This window comes from Oxyura jamaicensis, chromosome 17 (genome assembly GCF_011077185.1).
Source record: "Oxyura jamaicensis isolate SHBP4307 breed ruddy duck chromosome 17, BPBGC_Ojam_1.0, whole genome shotgun sequence".
Taxonomy (NCBI): domain Eukaryota; kingdom Metazoa; phylum Chordata; class Aves; order Anseriformes; family Anatidae; genus Oxyura; species Oxyura jamaicensis.
Window position 1 is genome coordinate 6,165,174 of NC_048909.1, and position 23,372 is coordinate 6,188,545.

The 23,372-nt window shown below is 54.9% G+C and overlaps 2 protein-coding genes and 1 long non-coding RNA gene across 4 annotated transcripts; 2 read left to right on the forward strand and 1 right to left on the reverse strand.

Annotated features, from left to right (window-relative positions):
- Positions 1–235: 235 nt before the first annotated feature.
- Positions 236–16,076, reverse strand: PTGES (prostaglandin E synthase). Of its 2 annotated transcripts, XM_035341810.1 has the most exons (5): positions 15,993–16,076; positions 7,102–7,231; positions 6,286–6,471; positions 4,394–4,476; positions 236–2,101 (listed from the first exon to the last, which is right to left on the reverse strand). In XM_035341810.1, exons 3-5 carry the CDS (start codon positions 6,391–6,393, stop codon positions 1,852–1,854), a joined length of 441 nt encoding a protein of 146 aa, XP_035197701.1. In that variant the 5' UTR covers positions 6,394–6,471; positions 7,102–7,231; positions 15,993–16,076; the 3' UTR covers positions 236–1,851. The 2 variants fall into 2 exon arrangements, with proteins under 2 accessions (XP_035197701.1, XP_035197700.1); XM_035341809.1 differs by lacking the exons at positions 7,102–7,231; positions 15,993–16,076 and adding an exon at positions 6,815–6,927.
- LOC118175501 lies at positions 2,341–6,787 on the forward strand. The gene is made up of 3 exons (XR_004754996.1): positions 2,341–2,475; positions 2,533–2,536; positions 6,773–6,787. It is a non-coding gene; the product is annotated as an uncharacterized LOC118175501 (long non-coding RNA).
- A 4,296-nt stretch (positions 16,077–20,372) lies between the features above and the next one.
- Positions 20,373–23,299, forward strand: LOC118175498 (torsin-1A-like). Its single transcript, XM_035341806.1, has 5 exons — positions 20,373–20,627; positions 21,758–22,026; positions 22,109–22,284; positions 22,447–22,574; positions 22,708–23,299. Exons 1-5 carry the CDS (start codon positions 20,441–20,443, stop codon positions 22,950–22,952), a joined length of 1,005 nt encoding a protein of 334 aa, XP_035197697.1. The 5' UTR covers positions 20,373–20,440; the 3' UTR covers positions 22,953–23,299.
- Positions 23,300–23,372: the final 73 nt, after the last annotated feature.

The window sequence follows — 23,372 nt, forward strand, 5'->3', positions numbered from 1 at the left end:
CAGCCTGCTGCTCCAGGCAGGACAACCAAGTACAGCTGCTTTACAAGCCCCAGCTCTGCTAAATTTAAAGGATCAGCAAAAACGATGGGCACCTGGAAAAAAAAATCCCTCTGCAGGGCAGGTGGGCCTGGAGGAGGGGGTCCTCGTCTCTCCAGGAGCCTGGGGGCACTGCTGGGGTTGGGGCTGGGCCCAGCTGCTGCCCAGCTGCATCGGCTGCTCCCGAAGGAAGGATGTATCAGAGCATAAGGATTTGTTTTTATTGGGAATATTTGCTTCCTGCCACCAGGATGCATATGTGGCAGCAGAGGAATGTACAGGGGGCTCGAGACCTTGTGCGCCGTGTGAGACAGCAAAGGCTTGTTACAAGGGGAACTACCCAGCCATCTGCTGAGCCGGGGCCGTGCGGGCGAGATGTGGCCAGGAGCAATGTGCTGAGGCCTCCCCGAACTGCTCAGCCTAAGGCCACGTCTCTGCTGGGGCTGGCACGGGGGCTGCTCCCCGAATTGGGTGGGGGCTCAGAGCCTGTGCTGCCCTTGCCCCCCATGCTCTGTGAGCTCTCGGTAAGAGCACCCCAGAGAGCATGGCAAAGGGAAGAGCTTTCGTGCTCAGCACAGGTGGAAAGGGATTTTATTTTCTGCTCATTCTGCCTTCTCCCTGTGATCTTAGCAAAACCTGCATTGCCCTCAGAGGAGCTCCTGAGCAGCAGAGGCTTCCTCCCTCCTGCCCTGTCCTCCAAAGGGGCACCCCATCGCCTGCTGCCGCTTGGTGCTCAGGGACAGCTGCGTGGCAGGAGAGGGCTTGTCCTGCAATACTTGTCCCCCTGTGGTTCTTGTCCCCCTGCAGTTCCTGTCCTCCTGCAGGGCTCCGGTCTCTGTGCTCCACCACCACACCTTTGTGTGGTGCCGTGGAGCAGCAGCACCCTCCTCCCGCGGGGGCACGGCTTTGGGCGCGTGTTCAAAGCCGCTCTGCTCATTTCCAGAGCTTGCTGCCAACACCAGCTGATCCGTGCTGCGCACGGCAGTGGTGGACAGCAGGGGACAGCGGAAAGAAAACAACCCCAAAGCAGCCACGGCACGTTCCCCAAACAGCAACGGGCCGCCCCGCAGCCAGGGAAAGGCTGCAAGCGGAAGAGAAGAAATTTACCCCGCGGCCCCCGGAGCCTTTCCAGGCATCAGCGTGCGGATGCAGATGTGTGCGAGGGTGCAGCTCCCTGCAGGGCAGGCAATTCCTGCCGGCTGCTTTGGGCACGTCCCTGGTGCATCCCGTGATGGGGCTGAGACCCAAAGCCTGGAGCAGCCGCCCCTGCTCGCGAGAAGGGCTGCAGGGGGATGCGCTCGCCCCCGCTGCGCTGGCTCTGCACCGCCCCTGGCACCAGGTTGGTGTTTGCTTTTCTCCCTCCCTCTGCCAGCACCCAGTGTCTGCCAAACAAGGGTTTCTGTTGAGCCGTGGGACCGTTGTGGCTTTTCCCTCCTGATTCACGGGGTGTCAGTGACTGAGGAGAAAGGGCACATCTTCCCCTCCCCAGTCTGGGTCAGTTAGCCAGAAAACCCGTTTTCCTTCGATGAAAGCCCTTCCTCGAGGACAGGACGTGCGCAGGAGCGAGGGAAGCCTGCTCAGCATCCCCTCCCTTCTCCCTGGGGATGCTTTCCCTTCCCCCTGGGGACTCCCTGCCCATTTTCCACCGCAGACACGGGGACCTCGCTGCGGCCACGTCGCACATCCCTGCAGTGCCAGCAGCACCCCCGCACGCACCCCCGCACCCCAACCCGCTCCAGCCTGGGCCATCTTTGCGCCGACGCAGCTGCAGAGAGCAGGACGAGGGGGGGTTTGGGTGGCCGGTCTTGTTGGGCGTTACCAATACGGGGCGGCGGCGAGGAGGATCTGCAGAGCCATGGAGAAGCAGGGCAGCTGCGCCACGCCGTAGGCCACGGAGCGCGTGGGCGCCTTGAGCCGCAGGAGGTAAGCCACCGTGTGCACCATGCGCCCCGCGCAGAAGACGAAGAAGTGGAGCCTGGCCACCGCGGGGCTGGGCTCCAGCAGGGAGTAGACGGCTCCGAGGAAGAGGAAGGGGAAGATGTTCTCCATGTCGTTGCGGTGCGCCCTGGAAAAGGAGATAAGGTTGCTCATTCCCACCGCGTTTCCCTGCCGTCTCCCAGCCCACCCGGCCCGCTGAGGGGGTGGATGCAGCCCTCAGAAGGCTCAGATCCTCCCCTACACATGCACACAGCAGGATTTTGCACCCAGCAACCCTCTCAAGGAGACGCTGTGCTCCCCGAAGCGGCGGCGAGCTGCCCTCCGTGCCTGGGACGCCTTTGGCGCGGTGGCTGACAGCTCGAGGGCTGGAGTTATAAACAAACAAAGCCAAACAAAGACCCCGCGCAGAGCTGCGAAACGCTGCGAGCTGGCGAGGGGCCAGCACGGCACGGCCCCAAACGTCACCGAGTTGCTCAACAAGCGGGTGGTTTGCAGGCAGATGTTCATCCCAGGACTGGAGGACTCATGGCATGTTCACCCCACGCCCGTGGAACCGAGGTGTGTTGGGGCTGCGGTGAGAGCCACGGCCCAAGGGTGGTCCATGGATGGCCGTGGGGCCAAACCCTGTCCCCTTCCTAACTCCTGTGCCCCACCCAGCATGTTTAAATCTCCACAAAGCCCAGAGAAAATCTTCAATAATTTCTTCTCCGAAGCAAAAGCCAAGACACTTTTGCTACTCTGCGCAAGCTGAGAAGTGGCCGTGAGGTTTTAGGCTGCTCAGTCCCAGCTCATCAGTGCATGGCTGCGATGAGCCTGGCTGGAGGCTGACTGCAAAGGGAAGAGAGGCTGTGTTGTAAAGCCCCTCTCCTGCCCCTGGAGGCAGCTCATAGCAGGGGGGATGTCCCGGTGTCCACCCTGGTTGCTGCACCCCGAACACACCAAGATCCTCAGGAGAAGGTTTGCCAAAAACCCAAGGCGCTTCCAGCCCTGGCTCTGCTGCAGCACAAGGGCTCTGCCCGCTCCGTCCCCCGGCAAGGAGGGATGGACGTGGCAAGGAGCGCGCTGGACAGCCCATTCCAGCAGCTCTCTGCGTGGTTTTGGGACAGCAGGGAAGAAACTGGCCTGGAGGAGGCAGGGAAATGAGTCCCTCAGCCCCACCGTGGTGCTGTGGAAGCTGTGCACGGGTTTCTGCTCGTGGCAGAGGCAGCTCGCAGCCACCCCACGTCCCTGCCGCATCCGAACCAGTCTCCAGCAACCCAGCCCGGCAGAGCTGTGGCGGGGCTGGAAGGACCAGGGAAAAACAAGGAGGAGAAGGTTAAAAAAATAAATAAATAAATAAAAATAAAAGGCAAATTGTCCTTCCAGGGCTGAGGCACAGCCAGGGGCCTCCAGGAGAGGTGAAGGGGAAACCTCGCTTGCTCTGCGCAGCCCCCACGGCCCCCAGCACCGCGCCAGGGCCGAGAGCCCTGCTGCACCCTAATGGGGACAGAGGCCTCGGGTTTAATTTGGCTCCCCCGGGGCTGCAAAAGGATTTGTAAGGTCAGACCTGGCTTGTGCTCACTGCACAGTTCAAGCCGCAGACTTCCCCAGGCTGCTCCCCCAGCTCCGGTTATTAATTTTTTATGGAAGCCTGTTTTTTTTCTGACTAACCAGAAGAGGGTTATGATTAACATTGCTACTATTATTTTCTTTTCTCTAGCAAGCGAACAGCTCACCGCCTCCTCCTGCTAACCCCTAGCAGCCCAGGGACTGGGTGGTACGGGATGTTTTGGAAAGCCAACCTGGCAGATGGGGGTGATGGGGGCAGCAGAGCCCCCCCAGAGCCATGCTGGCAGCCGGGGGCTCAGCGGGGCCGGGCACAGCTCCAGCCCTCCTGTGCACAACCAGCTTGTGTGGCATCGGGTCCAGCACCCCAGCACCTTCCCCTGGGGGGTCAAGGCGAGCCTGGGGCTGCATCACTTGGGGTTTATCCTCTGGGTGAGCCCCACAAGATGGGGGGAAGGTGTGGGGCTGCCTAATCGGGGAGGGAGAAGTTATTGCTACTGTGCCCGGCCCCGTGCCAGGTCCCCAAGGAAGGCAGCACTCGGTGCTGGGAGCAGCCACGGTGTGCAGGGAGCTGGGAAATTCGGGTAGTGTCACAGCAGGGCATGAGGATCCCCTGGCTGTGGGCATGGGACAAGCCCCCAGGGGCCGGCAGGGCTCTGGGCACTGAGGTTTTGTGGTGTCTGCTGGCCCCACACCCGTGTCCTTCCTCTTCTCCTCGCGCTAGCCCACACCAGGCTCCCATTAAAGATTAAGCTGCCCTGGCGTGCAGGGCCTGCCTCAGACCTGCAGGCATCCACCCATCTGGGTAATTACTTAATTAATGACCCCTTTAGCGTTCCAGCCCCACCAAGGAGCAATGCCCAGCCGGTACTACCTGCGGCAGCGCTCCACGTCGGGGTCCTGGCGGTAGTACTGCAGCCCCCCGTTGCGCAGCGCGTCCTCGGGGTTGGCGAAGGCCTGCAAGAGAAAGTCCCCCCGGGGGGGGGGAGGGGGCTGTCAGGGGACACGTCTCCAATGCGAGGGCTTCATGTGGGTGTTTTGTTTGGATTTCCGTGCAAATTTTAAATGGCGAGGTTAAAAAATGATTAAATCAGCTAAGCTGGATGGGAGGAGCACAGTCAGTGCTCGCTCGGGGCCTCCTGTGCTGCCCCTCGGGGCACGCTGGAGATCATTTGGGTGCCCTTGGTGGTGCAGGTCCCTGCCAGGCCCCCATCCTCGGCTCACCATGGGTCCCCCAGCCCACCCTGGGCAGCAGGCAGGGCTGAGGAGGGGTCAGTACCTTGCCTGGACGCCAAGGAGACGCGGCTGATCCGTCACATTTATCGCAGGAGGCCCCGGCTGGAGCTGGGAGTTTCCACCCCAGTCTGTCCCGGTCCCTTTTTGGAGAGCTTACAACGCTTCCTGGAACTCTACAGGTGGGAGTTTTGCCCCAGCCCTCGAGACCAAGGAGCTCTCCGAACCCCAGTTTCTCAGCACCCTTCACAAACACATGGGTAACATGTGCTTCCATGGGGGTTAAGCCCCGCTTGTCCCGATGGGTTTCCCCTGAAAAACCCCGCTTTGCCCACCGGGCAGATCAGAAATCAGGGCTCCAAGCTCCTGGGGGTCCCGTGCTGGCCTGGTCCCAGCCCCCTTCTCTCCGTGAAACCCTTTTGGAAGAGCCTTTGCCAGCCACCGAATGAGATCACTCCTGGCACGGCGCTTGCAGATGGTGAAAGCAGCGTCCAAAAGATAACCGGGAATGACAGACCGGTTTGCCCTACTGAGACAGAAAATTCCCTGGCTGGCTTTTGGGCACTGATGCTGTGTGACTGAAACAAGCCCCGGGGGAATTGGATCCGTCATCAATAGGCTCACAAATAGAAATGATTAATGCAAGCTCCCCACCTATGCTCAGAAGCTGCTCGGCAGGGACCTGTTTACACGCGACAGCTCCCCGTCGCAGCCTGGCAGGGACCCTGGCGCTTCCCTTAACCGCGTTACGAGCCCAGGATGTCCCGGGGGCTGCAGCATCGCTCACAAACTCGGGGGAAAGCCAAATCGTTAGCTACGATGATGCTGCAGCTCAGGAGAGTCCATCTTTGCGTTTTGCCTGAGAGCAGAAATATCTCCCTCTCACTCCTCTGATGCTGTCGGAAACGTCTCGAATATTTTTCAAGTTATTTTTACAGACTGCGGAGTTTTGCCACAAGTTCCCACCGGGCTGCAGGCAGTCAAGCTCCCGCTCCTTTTCTCCCCGTGTCCAAGAACCATTTCCTCTCGCTATTGTTTTTGTTCACCACGACTTTTCGCTCTCCTGGAGCGCCCACAAAGAGATTCAGCCTCTGAAAGCACGAAAGCTTTCTGCTCCATTGCAGTCGCTTCTTCTGGCATTTCAGCGATCTGTGCTCAAACCACTTTTTTTTTCTCCTTTTCCTCCAGACACAGCAAATTAACTGTAAACAGAGCCTCCTTCCAGAAGCAGCTCACCTGCCTGGCATTTTGAATCTGAAATTGCTATTTAGATTAGGATTCAGAAATGATAAACATCAAGCTACAGATGGTAGAAACAAACAAAAAGAGCCAAAGAGGAGCGAGATATTTATCTGCCCCAGCTATAAAACATGTTTTGCTTTCAACTCAAGTCAAAGGAAACTCGGCTTGCTTCTGCAAAACTTTGTGTCGGCCTTTCCAGGATTAAAAGAAGAAAGGGCTTGCAGAAAACCCAAACAGAAACCCAAGGGAAAGGCAGAAAGGGTGAGGAGGGGAAAGGAAACCGGAACGTACCTTCTTTCTGAGTCTCACTTGCCCCGTAATGATGGCAACGACGTACATTTTCACAATCAGGATCGTGCTGTAGAACGCGAATGACAGGAACACTTTGTTCTCCAGCATCGTGGGGGGAGGCTCAGAGCTGCCCGGCCGTCTGCAGCGCTTCCAGCCCGCCGGGCTCCTGCCTGGGCTGCGAGGGCTCTGCAGGGGCAGGGACAGCGGTGTGTCAGCAGGGCAGCACGCAGGGACAGCGCTGGTTCAGCAGAAGCAAACAGCGAGCAAAAAACAGGGGTGGGCAGGAGAGCAAGCCGCTCGCCCTGCTCTGTGCTTCTCGTGCCCCCCACCCCCAGGATGTCCAGAGCTGGGACAAGGCTTCCTCAGATTCTTGGGGGGCACAGCAAGCACCACCCTGCCCTAAAACACCCCGCCACGAGCCCCCCAAACCCAGCTCCCCTCCCGTTTGTGTCTGGAGCTGCAAAGAGCATCCCTCGCCCATCAGCAGCCCTGGGAGGGAGGAGGAGGTGGGGAGGAGGAAGGCACCTACCTCGGCTGCACCCAGCCCGTGCTGCTGTGCTCCCTCTGTCCTGGATCCCGCAGCCACCCCTCCGATCCCGCAGCCACCCCTCCGTGGCAGTGCTCCCAGTGCTCCCAGTCCCGCCCAGCATGGGCTGAGCGCTCCCCGGCGGAGGCAGCCAGACCTCCCCTCCGCTGCCACCTGCCAAGGGACAGGGGCCACAGCTGTCCCTTGTCCCACCAGCTCACCGGGGTGCTCCTGAAGCCCCCAAGCACGAACAAAACCCCAAAGCTCCAAAAAAGCAGAAGGAAACAGACCAAGTCTCCCGGCGCCGGGGACAGCAAGGCTTGGGATTTCTCCAGCAAGGTGAAGCAGGAGAGCCAGGTACGACCTTATCCCCGGTCTAGAAAGCAGCATCTGGATGTGGAGCTGCCATTCCCCGGCCAGCTAAAGAAAGAGCAGGATCTAAGCCTGCATGGAGGGGTCGCAGCTCGGCTGCTGCTCCGCTGCGAGCCTTTAACTCCTCCTTCCCCAGCCCGCAGCACGGGGCACGGAGGGGCTCCCCCAGCCTGGGGGGGGTGGGAGGGCTGGGTCCGGGGCTCGGTTCCTTTAAACGCAGGAGAAGACGTGTGTCAGGCACATGGAAACGTTCGGAGGTTCTCCGGAAGATGAGTGTTTTGAGGATGTCACTGGTTTTTTGTTTTTTTTTTCATTAACTGATGTTTTAGAATAGATAAGTTGTTTCCAGCCACTCAAAAAAAAAAAAAAAAAAAAAAAAAAAAAAAAGGCCCAGAAAAGCAATGAGCAGAGTAGGATGGCTGGTATCTATCAAAAGAATCTACCAAAGCACTGCAGCTTCTACGTCTGCTCTTGCTCTTTTGTGCATTTTAACCTTTTAACTACCCATGGAGCAAGCTCTGGTCCAAGAGGAACCAGGACTGGGACCAAGCTCAGGTGCTGCTTTCCCCCTGCCCTCCCTGCTGCACAAGGGCAGGTTTGTCCCCAGCGGTGGCTGGGGCTCAGCCCCACGACACGGTGTGTGTGCAGGGAGCCCCCGAGCACCCCAAATACCCAAGTTCAAGGGGAGGCAATCACAGCCAGTCACCAGTACCCCGAGTTGAGGAGGCCATGGAACAAGTCCCGGCACAGCCCGCTGCAGTGCTCAGAGGCCAGGCAGGGAATGACTCTGGCCGGCTGCTTCCTGGGGCTATGGGGGTCCCCAAAGCAGCTGGGGAGATCCAAACCCTGTGGTCAGAGCCAGGTGCTCACCCTGAGCCCTGGTCCTGTGTCACCACAGGGCCGCATCCAAGCCCATGCACGTCTCCCTCTAAGATGAGCATCAGAAATGTTTCCTCTGCCTTAGCAGCCGATGGCAAAGCCAGGCGCAAACCGCTCGCCTTCGTTTCCCCTCCGTGCAGCTCAGGGGAGCAGCCCCGCAGCGGGGAGGACCTCAGTGCCCAAGGGCTGGGTGATGCAAGGCACAGACCAGCCCTGCCACAGGGGTGAGGTTTCCTCCAGGAGCCTGGAGCTGGGGCAGGCAGCCAGGCCCCTCGCCGACCCCCACACCCTGCAGGGACCCCCTCCGGGTTTGCCAGCCGAGCCCACGGGCATCCTGCGGTGCCTTCTTCTTGCACCTTCCCCTCCCATGGCAGCCACAGGCCCTGCTGAGCAGCAGGAACACACGAGCTCGGTACCACCTGCAGACAAGCCAGGACTTCTCCTGGCAGCTGGAGACGGATGGACAGACAGACGGACTTTCTCTGCGGTGTTATTCAAGTGCTGGCAGGAAGTCCAGGCCAATTTGCACCAGCAACTCGCATCAATATAAATTACATGAAGCGATCAAGAAACGTGGTTTGTTTAGGTGTAAGCTCCTGGAGCAGACCCAGACACACGTGCTGGATGTGCGGGGTGGGATCCACGGTGTTTAAACCTGCAGCAGGCCAAGAAAGATCCTTCTTCCACAGGTTTCTGCATTTCAGCCCCCTTCGCACGCAGCTGAAGCACAGTGCGGGGGACACAGCACCCCAGTGGATGGGGACGAGGGGCAGAAGCCACCTTTGAAGGCAGATGGGATGCCCCTGGGATCCCAGCCTCACGTTTTGGGGCCCTGCACTGCAGGACACGGCCTCTGCAGGGCGGCACCTTCCTGGCACGGGGCAATGCCAGCTGCCAGGAGCAAGTTCAGCCACCGCATGAATTCAGGAGGAAGCAGGCTGTTACTGTCAGTGTGCTGATCCTCCTACATGGATCACATCCTGCTAGGACAGAGCCACTGTCTGTACATAAACCGTGCCCTAAGGGCAGTAAGTCCTCACAACACGAACCGTGCCTTAAAGCCTTTAGCGCACAAGGTCTCAGCTCAGGAAAAGACCCACCCCAAACCAGTCGTGCTAAAAAGAAAAACAAAAAACACAGCGTTCTTTGGAGAAATGATTAATAAGAATCAGGGCCAGGCTTTGAAAGGGTTGTAGATTTAGTTGCCAGGTTAGAATGACCCCAGGAGCTGTGGGGAGATTTTGGTGCAGCCTGGAGACAGGCAGGGAGCGGCACAGCCCCAGGGTGCTCCTGCCTGCTGCTGGACAAGGTGCAGAGCCCTTCCCTGAGCACAGCTGGGATTTTGCCACTGCCCAGGGCTGCAGGTGGTGCTCAGCCACATTCCCAGCTTGATCGGAGGCTGCTGCCAGCGCAGGTGCCTCCTTCCCCGCTTCTCCCAGCACAAAGCCCAGGAGCAGGCAGACAGGCGCCAGCCCTGGGGAGCCCAGTGACCCACAGCCGGCAGTGCTGCTGCGGCTCAAACACAGCCACGTTTTCAAGTAAAGGCATGAGTTGTTTCGGCTATTTATCAACCAGAAAGGTGCTCCACCTGCGCTCTCTGCTCAGCCTGCATGAAGCCAGGGTGACGCGCTCGGGCCCTGCCCATGCCGCACCTTCTGCCCCAGCTGGCAGTGAAATGCCCTTGCCCCACGTGCAGCTCCTGGGTCTGTGCAGGACAGGAGAAGACACCGCAAATTAACTCAGCAGCAAAACCAGCAGCAGGAGCATCTCCCAGAACTGCTTCAGCCTTTCTGCAAACTCTCAGAGATTTTGCCTGTTGCTCTGTAAAGCATTTTCCCCACAGCTGTACTGGCAGGAGCTGCCTGGAAGGCCTCAGGCACAAGGAATGTGCAATGGGACTCTCCCAAATTGTGTGTCGTGCTCAGGAAGACCAGATGCTGGCAGCAGCAGAGGGGCCTGGGGAAGGGGTGCAGTGGCTTGGGGTCCCCAGTACAACAGAGGAGCAGAGGCCTTTCCTCCTCACCAAGGCCAAGTGCACGAGGCAGTGGCACATCCTCCCTGCTTCTCCCTCGGGCTCCAGCCGCTCCCAAACACCACAGGGCTGCTGCCCTGCTCCCAGCCCCATTCCTGCCCCAAGGAGGTGCCTGCTGGAAAAGAGGCCATCAGGCTGCGAGCATGTGGGAGGCAGATTATTTTTTCTTGGTCTCAGCCTCACATGGATTTACGCCTGAGCTTTCTCTTAGAGGAAAGAATTCCTTGGCTGGGCTGCAGCATGCACAGGGATACAGCCCAGCTGGGAGGGAAGCTCCTCTCCCCTGCTTTTTTTCCCTCCCTTTTACCCAGCTGGCCCAAAGGCTGGCTTCTTGCAGAGCTGCACCTGCTGCTGCTGCCATGGGGCGAGGGTGTGTGACAAGGAACAGGGCACGGGAAGCCAGCTTCTCTCTTGCTTTACCCTGCAGCAACTCACAATGTGTTTCTTTTCCCCAGAACTGGATCCTACCAGCTGTAAACAGCATGCAAAAAAAATAACATTTAAGTTATTGGCCAAAAAGAGGGGGTTTCCCAGCCAGGCTGGGGAGAGAAGAGAAATAAATCCTGCTGCCAAAAATTCCAAAATCAGGAAGCGTTTCCGAGTCTTGAAGCAAGCATTTGCAAACATACAAAACAATTACAGATGCCCTGCTGGGATGCTGTTGAGCAAGAGCTAAGGTAGGGATGCTGCACGGTCCTGCCTCCACATGCCGTGTTTCGGGGATCGGGGCACGTTTTACAGCTGTGAGAGCTCTGGCTGGGACAGAACGTAGATGTGGGCCCATGTTTCAGCCTTGCAGAGGCCTGGCATTGAAGAGCAGCTTGAAGGGGAAAACAACCCAAGGTGTTCTCCAGGGCCTGAGCACACTGTGACCTGCTGGGCTGCCCTACGGGGCTCTGCTCACCCTCAGGAGCACAGTGGGGTGCCCACCTCAATGTCAGGGACCTATTTGGGGCAGGTGGGAACCTCTCGGTTCCTCACTGACCCTGCCCAGAAACCCAGGAAGAACAGCAGAACTCACCCATTTTGAAGCCTACTGTTAAAAACGGGTCTTAAAAAGGCATTTTCAGGCTGCTGCAGTGACACAGAAAGGTAGCACAAGGGGAAGGGAAGGGTCAGTGCATCCTCACCTCTCCTGAAACCAGCGGAGCAGTGACACCATCCTGGCGAGAGCAGCTCCACAGAGAGCATCCCTTCATGGCCTGCCACCGAGCTTCACCCACCGCAAACCTTTCCAAAACACAGCGCTCATTTTCAAAACCCCGAGTCCTCTCTGTCCCCTCCATCGCCCCTAGACTAAACAGGGCTAATTCCTCCCGCCCCTCCTCATAGGTCATGTTTTCTAAACCCCTTTATCACACACGCCGATCTCCTGGAGGCTCGCACTCCTCGGAGCGAGGCACTTGGCAGAACAGGCAGCGGGGCTGTCCTCCTTCCTCAGCAGGCCCGCACGAGCCGTGCCGAGCACATCCCCGCCGCCAGCTCCCCAGCTCACCTCAGCCATGCTTTCCGAGCTTAGTCACCGAGAATTACGTGGCAGACACCGTGAAGAGGTTAAATCAACCAAAAAATTGCTCTTCCTCTTCCTGCCCTCGGCTCATCCCCCCCACCCAGGAGCTGGGTTATCTTGCCTGGGGTGAAATCAGGCTGCTTTGGTGGCTCGTTAGCAGGATGGGTTGTTCCCCCCCATAAATAGCCCCAAGCCAGGGCCCTGTGCTTGGCTCAGGCTCCAGGGAACGCTTCTCAGAGGTTTGAGGTTTTTCGAAGTTTGGATGAAGTCACTTGTCAGCCCATAAGCAGTGCTCCAGAAGCATTTTAAGACTTTCCCTTTCCTTTACCGACACACAACGTGTCATTTAGGCCTACGTCGGCAGCAGCAACTGCAGCAACTGCACCTCAGCAGCCAGAAGAAAGGTGGTCCAGGCCCCAGCGCTGACATTTATTAAGTACACTTAAGTACATTAAGTATTAAGTACATTATTAAGTACACCCCCCAGTGCTACGAACACCCTCCCCGCAATCAGCCTGGAAAGCAGGGAGCAATTTAGCCGTGCTGTTCCCAATCCCCACCGCCTGGCAGCTCTTTATTGCAGTCATCCCAGCTGCCCTCCCGCTCACAGCACCAGGATTGCCCACAGTCACGTCCCAAGGTGGCAGAGCAGGAGATCAGGAGAAGGGAAGGAAGCTCACGGGGCCCCTTCCTGGGCATCAGAGCAGGGACCACATGCCCTGTGCAGCGCAGCACCCACTGAACTGGGATTTAGAAGCAGTCAGGGCATGTTTTCTAAACCCAGGGCAAGGAAAGAGAAGGGGGGGGGTGTAGGACCAGATAACCTCCCAGAGGGAATGTCCAAGTGACATCATGGGCATCAACACTTAAGATAAACCATCCTACGACTTCTTCCCCATTGAGTGATCCACCAGCAGGCCTCCAGCAACCCGATGGGTCCCGTGCTTTGATGGCTCTCCTGCCTCGCAGGCTATATTCCTGTGTCCATGACGTGCGCTCCAGAAATTTGCTCCACGCTGTGTTTATGCGAACACGACTGCTTCACGCAGCCCTCCACGAGGAGAGAGGTTCTCATTACAAATATTTACAGCGCAGCAGAAGGCATCTGCTTAGCACGGCACGTTTCTGTTGACAGTGCCACCGGCTTGGCCAAAGCCGAACAAGAAGGGCTCGCCCATTAACAGGGGAGAAGCTGGACCAGGTGGGAAGAAATGGGGGCTGCAGGATGCTGCGGCCACATTATCAGGGCTGGAGCTGCCCCAAAAGGGACTTGGGCAATTAAAAGGGTTTTGTGGGAACAGTTGCTGGTGGAAAGGGGCTGCTGCTCCTCAACAGGAGCAGGGAGCTGCCCAGCCATACCAGCCTCAGGTCCACCACCATTTCCACAACCTACTGGGAGTAAAGGGCAATGAACTGGGGCTCGCTGGCCCCATACACACCCCGGTGCCCTTCAAAGGTTGGGGATTAATTTAAGCTCTGAATCACGAGGTTTAATTCTCTTTCCCAAGTTGTTGTTGTCATAGCTGACGGTAATGCTTGATAATTACATGTGTCGAGTCACTTTCCCAAACTGCTAAAATTAAATTACCCGGCTGACAATGGACAGTTAACTCATTACAGACAACGAGTTCCATAATAAAACGCAGTTTAAGTTAAGATGATGATGATAATCTTTTTTATAGGATCTGCCTCCCCTCTTGTTCATGTCACAGAGGCACGCTGGGGGTTAGGAAGAACAGCAGTTCTTGCTCAGCTTTGTCTAGCGTACTCCTCCTTTGATACATATCTGTGAAATCACCTCTTACTCAGCTTTATCACAGTCCCATTCACTTTCATCTCTCTTCAAAGGAGATTCCTCCGTGCTTTTGATTATCCCAGTCATACTTTCTTATTTCCCTCCAACGCTGAAGCAAGCAGATGACCAGCACATGACTCCCAGCTCACTATGCTCCGACCGTCCTTCGGCCTCCTAAGAGCTCATTTTTCTTTTAAATGCCACTAGTCCTCACTGAGGGGGGCTAGGATGACTCCGCACCAAGTTATTTAGTACTCTGGAGGGGCTACTTCCAAACTGAAGGAATTCCAGCTATGTTCTGGCAGAAGACAAGCCCGGGACACTCACCCCGCAGCCATCCGGCAGCAGATCTGCCTTGCTCATCTCTGTTCCTCCGGGGCCTTTCTGTATCCCCCAGCACAACCTCCTATGCTGTTAGCATTCCCCAAACACTGTTCTTTGTTGAGTGTGTCCGTGCTGTTTTCATCTTGCTCCAGCTCACTGCCAGCCGCAGGGTTCCCAGCTCTCACACGCATTTTAACAATAGCTGGAAACAGAAGCCCTGCCTGCAATCGTCCATTCATAGCAGAGTCCGTTCTCCTCCCTTTCAGACCACATTTCTCCTGGAAAGAGAACCGAACCTTCTCAGATCCCTCCCTGACGCTGGCAAAGGGCCTCCTCGTGCCTCGTGAGCAGCCAGCTAGCACCAGCCCAGCTCGGAAGCCTCCAAGGGCAGCCAGGCTCTGCCTGTTGGAACAAATTGGGGAACAATTAAAACAGCACATGGCTACCTCCTGGTGGATCTACGTGTCCCTCAAGGCCAAGTTAAAATGAGGCAGAGGTCTCTATTCAAGCATGAGCCAGAGGGGCAGGAAAAACAGAGGCGCCGGTCGGAACAGCTGCTTTGCAGGACTAATTTTAGTGGCCTGTATTTACTGCTCTTCCACAGGAGATGGGCGAAGGAGCAGGGTGTTTAGTTTTGCAAACCCCAAGCCAAACGCAGCCTCTGATTCAAGTCCAGCCCAAAGCCTCCTGAACACTTTCAAACCCTCTTTCACCTAAGGGTCCCAAAGTGTTGGACGACGATGCCTGGTTAATAGCTCCACCACCTTATGTACATTGGATGAGATACAAGCCACTCGCCACATCAGAGAGCCCGTGACCGGAGGGCACCACATTACTTATGCCCTATAATCCTCTTCCCGTAGCGATCCTCCCCCGCCACGTTGAGTGCAGTGTTTTCTTACTTAATCAAGTTTAGGCTTCATCCCTTTCACACAGTTTTCACCCCTACATTATTATTTGCAATAGAAATCAACTTTTAAGAGAGAAGAAAACACCGAGTAGAGTTTCCCTATTATTTCTTGCTCTCTCAGTGAGAATTATTGCTACACAGACGGGCTCAGACGAGAACCACTCTGCTCCAGCTGCTTCCAAGCCAGCCGGGAGAACAAAACCAGAAAGCAGATCCCGGCCCCAGACTGGAACCCACTGCAAGCCAAACAGGAACAGTCTCCAGTTTCAGATTCTGATCTCAATTAAGAAAAAAAAAAAAAAAAAGGAGAGGGGCAAAACCCGGCCTCACAGTATCCCCACCTCACCGATGAGGAGCTCACAGCACTGCTAAGGTGACTTCTGTGCCGCTCGGAGCTGGGTGACACCTCCGTGGCCAGACCCTTGGGGTCACAGCACAGTCCCCAGACCTGGTCACTGAACCACAGGCGATGTGATGTCTGCACCAGGAGCTTACAAGTCAAAACAGAGACTAAGCAGCAGCATGCAGTGCAACCTGATAGCCCGTCCACTGGCTCGGTCTTTTCTGCCCATTATTCAGTCTCAGTCTTGCACAACACAGGCCCTGAAATCAAAGCCCAGAGGCAATCAGGCTGGAGCAGGGGCAGCCCTGGGCAGTGACGGTGATGAGGGGAGGCTGGTGGCACACCGGCCCCCTCCTGCTTTGCCTCCCTCAGCCCAGGAGGATTTGCATGGTCCTCCTGTGGCTGCTGTGTTGTGCACCTGGCTTTGGGTGACAGTCAGACCTGGAGCTGCTGCATCCTCCTGCCCTGCAACCAGGGACACAAACCAGCACACAAAACACCCTGAGCCCCATTGTCCGTGCAGCTCTGGTACTTAAATCCTTTACAAAGGTTTTCTCCAAACTGTGTCTTAACCTCTTCACTCCTGGCACCAAACCAGAAGGACCTGGAGCGTGTCGATGCCACAAAAATCGATTTTAGGAAGAAACGCCTGTTAAGATTGCCCAGCTACAGATTTAAAAACCCCTTTCTCCTCAGAGTCGGTCACTGCAGCAGTCCTGACATCTCCTGGTGCAGAAACTTCTGTCCTCCCAAAGCCAAAGAGCTACCCTGCTGTCCCTTCTCCCCCATGGGCACCACGTGGGATGAGGAGGAGCAGAGCCAGGTTGGGTGCCGGGCACTCAAACACCTCCCTGTGCTTGTCCAGAGAGCCCTTCTCCACCCCTCTCCTTCCTCATTGCTGGAGGGGGTGAATACAACAAACAGGCACTGCAGCAACAGCTCCCAGCCTTTAAGGAGCAGAGCTTGAAGGAGCAGAGGGGCGCCCTGCCGCCCTGCACCTACCCATAAAACATTACCTTTCAGGGGAGATCCCACGGGAGGCGAGAAGTGCAAGGCAGCAGCTTCACTCACCCACACCACTGCTGTAGATCAAGCCTGGTTTGAAGACCTTTCCTCCTCCTTTTGCTCCTGTCCCCACCAGGCCACACCACCTGGCTAGCTCCACCTGCTGAAAACCACCTGCTATCAGATTAAAAGTCCCTTTTTTTTTTTTTTCCCCCCCTCCCTCTGCAGACTGTCAGCATTCACCATAGCCCAGCAGCATCAGGAGCATTGATAAACCTCGTTTCCCCCTCAGCTGCTGCCCCTTGCTTGGGGTTGGTGCTGCCTGTACAGCGCGCTGAGGCTGCTCTCCGACCGCAGTATAGGCTCTGGATAAGAGACTTTCAGGCTGGGCATCCAGATGGGAAATCCTTTCCTCTTGTAGGGAAAATCCTCTCAGCTGTGCTCTCTAGCGACAGCATCCAGAGGAAAAAAAGACCCTACAGGTACATCAGAACTTCACAGGGGTTCAGACAAAGGGATTATTTTACACGGACAGAGGTTTTTGCACATGGTTTCCCCTTCACCCACACCCCAAGCTCCTCCACACCGTTCCGTGTCGGACCATCTGCCCCCAGCAGCACACGCTGACATGAGGAACTCTGACTTTGTGTCCCAGACAAGCATTTTTAAACCTGCTCAAGGGAAATCACAGCACAGGCTCTTGAGCAAAGATATCAGAGAGCAGAGCTGCTAATCCCTTCGCTATAAGCTTTCCAGCTATAAACGGCCACGTTAAGAAGAACTTTCATCATCTGCAGACCTCAATTTCCCTACCTACGAGAGGAGGATGACAGTGTCTTGACTCCCGGGGTGTTGCCAGGATTAGACAACGTTTGCTCATCGTTAATGTAGGTTTTGGTGCCTGGTGTTATTTCTATAACCATCACATTATAGAAAGGCCAACGGACACATTCCAGTGAGTCAGAGCCTTCCCGCAGCGTTAGCGCCGTCCTCGGAGCTTAGCCAGGCTCTGTATTTGGATAAAGCCCACCGCAATCCCCTCCTTCAGAGATCCCAAAGTACGTCAGAGCGACGGCCTTTTCCTGTCGCTGCCTCGCCTCTGTGTTCAGGACGAGGAGCACTTGGAAAGATGGTGCTGAAATTGAAGAAGGGAAAGAAAACAAACCCAAACCACTCATACAGGAAAAAAAAAAAAAAAAAAGTAAAAATAAATCAAAGTCTCCTCAGAAAAATTCTGAGCATTAGAGAGCACCTAGCTAGGGTCAGACAGCAGGGAGAGGAGCACATGGAAAGAGACGTGCTTAGGTAGAGATGAAAATGAGTGCTGGGAAAAGAGAATTGCCATTTCCTCTCTTCCAGTGAGAACCTGTTGCCAGCCCAGCACCTCGTGTAAACCAGCAGTCACGTTACCAAACCTCTTTCATGGAGGAAAATACAGAGAACCTTGGAAATATAGCTAATATACACATCTTCCAACAAAAACACAGACTTCTTTGGGGAAAAGCATCGCTTCCTTGACCCTACAACTCTTACCTGGAAACCTCTTGCTCTCCAAGGACACCAGGCAGGGCTGCAACCCCAATCCCTATCGCCCTGCCCCAAGGGTGAAGATGTTTTTTCCTGGCTCTTGAGCCGACAGCTGGGTACACAGCCCTGCTAACCAGCCATATCCCAAACACCCTCGGCTCTCCGCCGCAGGGCTGCGAGCTCACAGCCAGCCCCGGGAGCGCTGCCTTTAAACCAACAACGCACAAATCAAACCGTGGGCGGGTGACAGAAAATTTCAACATACGGAAAGCAGAGAAAGGGCAGGCAAAGCTCTCTCCTGGGACTTTCTTCTCCTCATCCTTGGCCTTCAGGACTCCACCTCTGCATCCCTTGTCTCTCCCTTTACAACACACCCTGCCCCACCGCCTCCCCATCCCACCCCTGCCTACCCCTGCAAACACCCCACATCCCCCAGTCCAAACTCACTGCTCCCCAAATCCTCACTTTCCCCCACTTTGTAGTTTCCCATATCTTTGCCTCTCCCACACCCTCACCTTCCCTCCCACCCCCACCACCCACCAACGCCGCAGGTCACGGACACCCCAAGCCACCCATTACACACCAAACGCTTTTGGAAAATTCTTCTCAGCCACAAGTTCCCAGTTCCCTCAGCCTGGGGCTGCTGATTCACAATGACTGGCTGCTGGCTGACCCCCACGCCGATGGGGGCCGGTGCCGGCACAGGACAGGAGGGCAGTTCTGTGCCCAGAGGGTGCTGAGCCGGGCAGAGCAAGGCGCTCACCAGCACAGCACAACTGGCAGCAAGACGGCGCGCCGCACGCTGCCTGTTGCGGGGTCTGCGCTCCACTTGGAGCTTCCAGACAGCTGTTCGAGGAAATTGCCATCAGTGTCAGCCTCAGCACCGCTATTAGACATCTCATCCATGTCCGGACCCAGCTTGAACCCATTTAACTTGTAAGGGATAATGAGATAACAGCATGACATGTTGCAGCTGAAGGTTATTTAAACACCCATCTGGTACCTGTTAGGCAGCATACATCCTATTGTTGTATAGGAAATATATGCCACCTCCCTCCCATATGGAAAGGAGAAGATCTATAGATGTGTCCCATGCTACCCCTTCTTTGTACATGAATGAGATAATTCCCCTTCTCTGCGTTGTCTCTAGCGTGTCACTTTGTATTTTTTAACCGAGTTTGGGCGATGTGGTCCCCTGCAGGTCGGCGGAACCTTGTGGCAGGACACACGACCAAAGTGAAGAATTTGTCCCCCTTGCACAATCAGTCAGAAGAGGCTCAATCCCTGATATGTTTGAGGAGAAAATATAGATTATCAACGGTGAAGCCTGCACGCACTTTCTAAGTCACAACTTGCTGCTGTGCTTTATCCCAGAGGGATTCGGGGCTGACCACCCATCCCACCGTCCTCAGGACCACGCTATTCCTACAGGGGAAGGGGAAAACATCTGCGGGGTGAGCAGTGCAACCTGCCTGCACCTTTAACTCGGATGTGCAGCCGAAATAAGCTACAGATCGCAGCTCTGCCGCCTCATTTCTTTATTCAAACTCTCCGTCCTCCTTCGGGAGGTAACTTGGGCTGTTCTCGGTCCCCTCTGAGATTGCCTGTGAGGCTCTTGTCCTCGTGGAGCCCGAGCAGCCGTGAGCACTGTCCTGTCTGATATCCCAAGAAACAACATTTCATAACCCAACCTCTGTTTTTAAGGCGATGTTTTTAAAAACCTCCTTTCCTGTTTTCCTCAGGAATGACGTTCCGTCTTTGCAGTCGTCCTACCCCCGCTAATTCTGGCCCAAACCCTTTGTCTGACACCCCATCTAGCGTTCAGCCCGGCCAAGTGCAGAGGACCATCGAGGAGACGGAGCTGACTGGAAAATTCCCAGTATTTTTTCAGCTGTATCAAGCCACTTCTGTAAAAATATCCTTTGAGCTGACCTCAGGAGAGTCCAGGCAAGAAGGAACCCTGCACGACGCCTCCAGTGCTGATCCCTTCCTCCAGGCAGCCTCTGGCTGAGCTGAAGGAGAGGTGGCAGCCTGACAGCCCTGCGAGCCCAGCTCCGTGTGCCTCAGCTCCTGGGCAGCCCAGGGCATGGGGCTTTGAGGACACCCCCTGTGGGAGCCACCTGGGCAAGCAGCTTTGGAATAAGGAGCCCAGAGCAGGAGCTGGAGGGCAGCTGACAGAGAGGACCTGAAATGGGCAACGCCGTGGCTTTCCCATAAGCTGCACGGGGCAAGCCTTGTTTCAGGAGACATCAAGTGTTAAACGTGTGCACTGACTACTAAATAATGCTGTTTGGTGTTTTTCCAGCGAGGCTTTTAAAAATAAAGTGGGGATTACTTACATGTGCTTTTCACATTTTATCATTTCAAAAAATGTTTACTGAGAAAATGAAAAATGTTTTGCTGTCTGTCCCTCCCCTTTGCAAACACGCTGTTTTGGCAGGGCAGGGATCACGAAGCTGTCAGGACGAAATACCTGCTGTGAGAACCTGGTTTCAAAAAGCAGCTTTCTGATGTGTCCAGCCCTGTGAGCTGCACAGAAAGAAACCTCTGGGCTGTGTGCAGCCCCTCGCGCTGAGCCCTGAACAAGCACTGCTATGTTCCTGTAATCACCAGATCAATTAGCACCTCACTTCAGATGCCGTGAGGTCCCAGCCCTGCTCCCCTCAGAGCTGGGGTTGTTCTGATCAAATTCTCACTCTCCCCACGCGGTACCGCCCGTTCCTGGGCGATGCCCTGCTCAGACACTTTCACTTCTCACCGCACAGAGCCGTAACTCTGCCCTTGGCACGAAATCATCAACACATCCAGCTTTACAGGAAATTCGGCTCCCATTTGCGGGAGCAGCCTGAAGCACCACGCTGCAGGGAGTTGTTCTGCAATTTCTGTTTCGTTTTCCTTCCCTCCTGAGCCGGGCTGGCTTGCAGTTTCCACCATGAAGCCTCTGAGCGTTGGTGTATTCTTTGTTCTCGTGCCCGCCTTGATGCCAGCCTTGGACCCACTCAGCGCTTCGCTCCTCATGGGGGGGGCTGCCATCACCTGGCAGCTCTTCTCCCCTCACTCCTGGCTCAAGTGCCATCTCCTGGAGTGCTGCAATGCGAAGGACACGCTGAACTTCTCAGGTAAGGCAGTGGCAGGGGCATCAGGAGCCAGCTGCCAGTGGGCCCTGCTGATGGTCCCAGGGTGGCAAGGTCTTCCCTCGTAAGGCCGGCATCCCTGAGTTGGTCGTGGAAAGACGAGAGTCAAAGCCCGCAGCGGCTCCAGAAGGCAAAAGCTTCTCATTTAGCTTATCCTGCACATGGCCACGTACCCTACTTGTCACACAAATACTGGAGCATTTTCCTTGCTTGTGTCTTGGTTTTCATTGGCAGAAGCAGGCAAAATTCTGTAGGTGAATTTAAGGCTAAGAGGTAACAATCCGACATTGTGAGATGGACACCCCGGTGGTATCCCAGAATCCAGGCAGCACTGGCCTATAATCGATGCCAAACGAGCAGCTATCAGTGGTAGCTCTAAGAGTCAGAACACTGCCGTTTCATTTCCCCGAGCCAAGCAGGCTGGCAGTCTCCTGAGAAAGGGGAAGATGGGCAGCTGGCTCACCCAGCCTGTGGGGAACAAGTGCAGAGTCTGAAAAAAAAAGCTTACACAGCCTTTCAACCATAAATTCCAGATCCTGCCACCTGAAAATCCCCAACCTTTTTGTCACAGGACTACAAAAATTGTTTCATTTCAGAGCTGGGACACAGATTTCAAAGGAAATTCTCAAGCACTTGAGACCTGTGTGCCTCCAGGTACTGCAATGCATCTCTTCATACTGGCTCTGGATTTGGCTGGTTACAAAGAGGCTGGTTTTCAACACTTTAGCCACTAAAAATAAACAGTTGTGGTTCTTTTTTAAGAGGACATGATACAGCAACAGAAGGACTTATTTCTATAAATACGAGGTATGCCTGATGCCACTGAAACTGTTAAGGAGAATTACATGTCACATGTAATAATTACAAATCACATGTAGAGAACAAATCGCTGCCAGTAAATTAGACCCCATCCCAGGGCTTCACAGGAGGCAGTAGGTACCATGCCGCTGGGATGTCTGTCTGCCTATCTGCTGATTCAGTCTCTTCATGGGCTGAGGGCAGGGAATATTTGTTCTCTCTGATGGTCATTCAGCTAGAGCAAAAAAAAAAAAAAAAAAAAAAAAAAAAAAAGGAGGAATATATGGCATTTTCTGCCTCCCCTCTCATTCTTCCAGTTGTGAAGATGGATTTGGAGCGAAAAGTCTTTGGCCAGCATCTTGCTCTCCAATTAATTCTGAGAGCTCTGAGTGCAAATATTTACTCCAAACGGCCCAAGAAACCCCTGGTGATGTCCTTCCACGGCTGGACTGGAACAGGCAAATCGTTTGTCAGCAGTATCATCGCAGAGAACCTCTATCGGCCTAGTACACCAAGAAGGAGGTTTGTGCACCACTTTGACACGGTACTGCACTTCTCACATGCCTCACGTGTCCATCTGTATAAGGTACTTCCAGATTCACCTCATTTTCTCTAATTTGTCTGCAACTGGGAGGGCAAGCCACCGATAACCTTGCCTCTTCCCACAGGAACAGCTGCAGAACTGGATTCGGGGCAACGTCAGTGCCTGTCCAAGGTCCCTTTTTATCTTCTCTGAAATGGATCAGATGCCACATGGCCTGATAGACTCGATTACACCATTTCTTGGCTACCATGAAGAGACTGATGGAGTTTATTATGGCAAGGCGATCTTCATCTTCTTGAAGTAAGGAAAGCTAAAAAAGGGAATTACAGTCCCAAAGAATCAGCAGGGACAAAGGGAGTAACATGTTTGTGGCTGACTGCAACTTAAACCACTGCCAAGATCTGAGCAATAAAGATGGCAAAGATACAGCTCTAATGAGCCCATTAATCTCTTTCCTAACAGCAATGCAGGTGGAGATAAGATAACAGAGATTGCTCTTGATTACTGGAGAAGGCTGAAGAGAAGAGAAGACATTCCTGAGAAGGAGCTCCAGCATCTGCTATCTGAGGAAATTTTCAGGAACACACACAGTGAGTACCTCTGGGCTCCAGGTTCCAGGACTGCTGATGTTCAGTGTGTTCTGCAGACTGGTCCAGGAGGTGTGCAGCAATGTGCTGGCCTCCGCAGCGCTCAGATGGTAAAGCTCCTCATTCTCTCTTCTAGGTGGTTTCTTTCAAAGTCAACTGATCCAGAAGAACCTGATTGACTATTTCATCCCTTTCCTTCCTCTTGAATATAATCACGTGAAACAGTGTGTCCGGGAGGAGATGCGAGCGCAAGGGCATCCTGAGGATGAGGACCTCATCACAGAGATTGCCTTGGCAATGACCGACTACCCCAGTGAAGAAAGGCTCTACTCCAGCAAAGGCTGCAAGACTGTAGCCTCCAGAGTGACTTTGAGCACCTAGACGTTACAAGGCCAAACGCCTTGTGTTCCTACTGCAAGACCAAAGCAGATGGAAGAACCAGTGACTCCCTTCCCCATCAAGCTACATGTTATTCCTTGATGGGATTCGGGCTTTCCCATAGCAGAGGGACCTTGAGATAAATACAAAGGACAAGGCAACAGTCATAGCACAGAGTAAGCAGAAGAGGGACATACATGGAGGATGAGGTTTGCTCTCCTTGCCACACAATCACTCCCAGATGTAAGTATTTTAAAGAGGTCAGTCTCCCAGTTTTGTGGCAGGACTGTTTGCACCCAGCATTGCCCTAATTAATAAAATCTATTAATAAATAACCATCGTGTGTAGTAGTATCTGCCTGCTTTATACAGTCACCCACCTTGTTCACAGAAATCACGCAGGAGATCAGCACCCCTGCTCCTG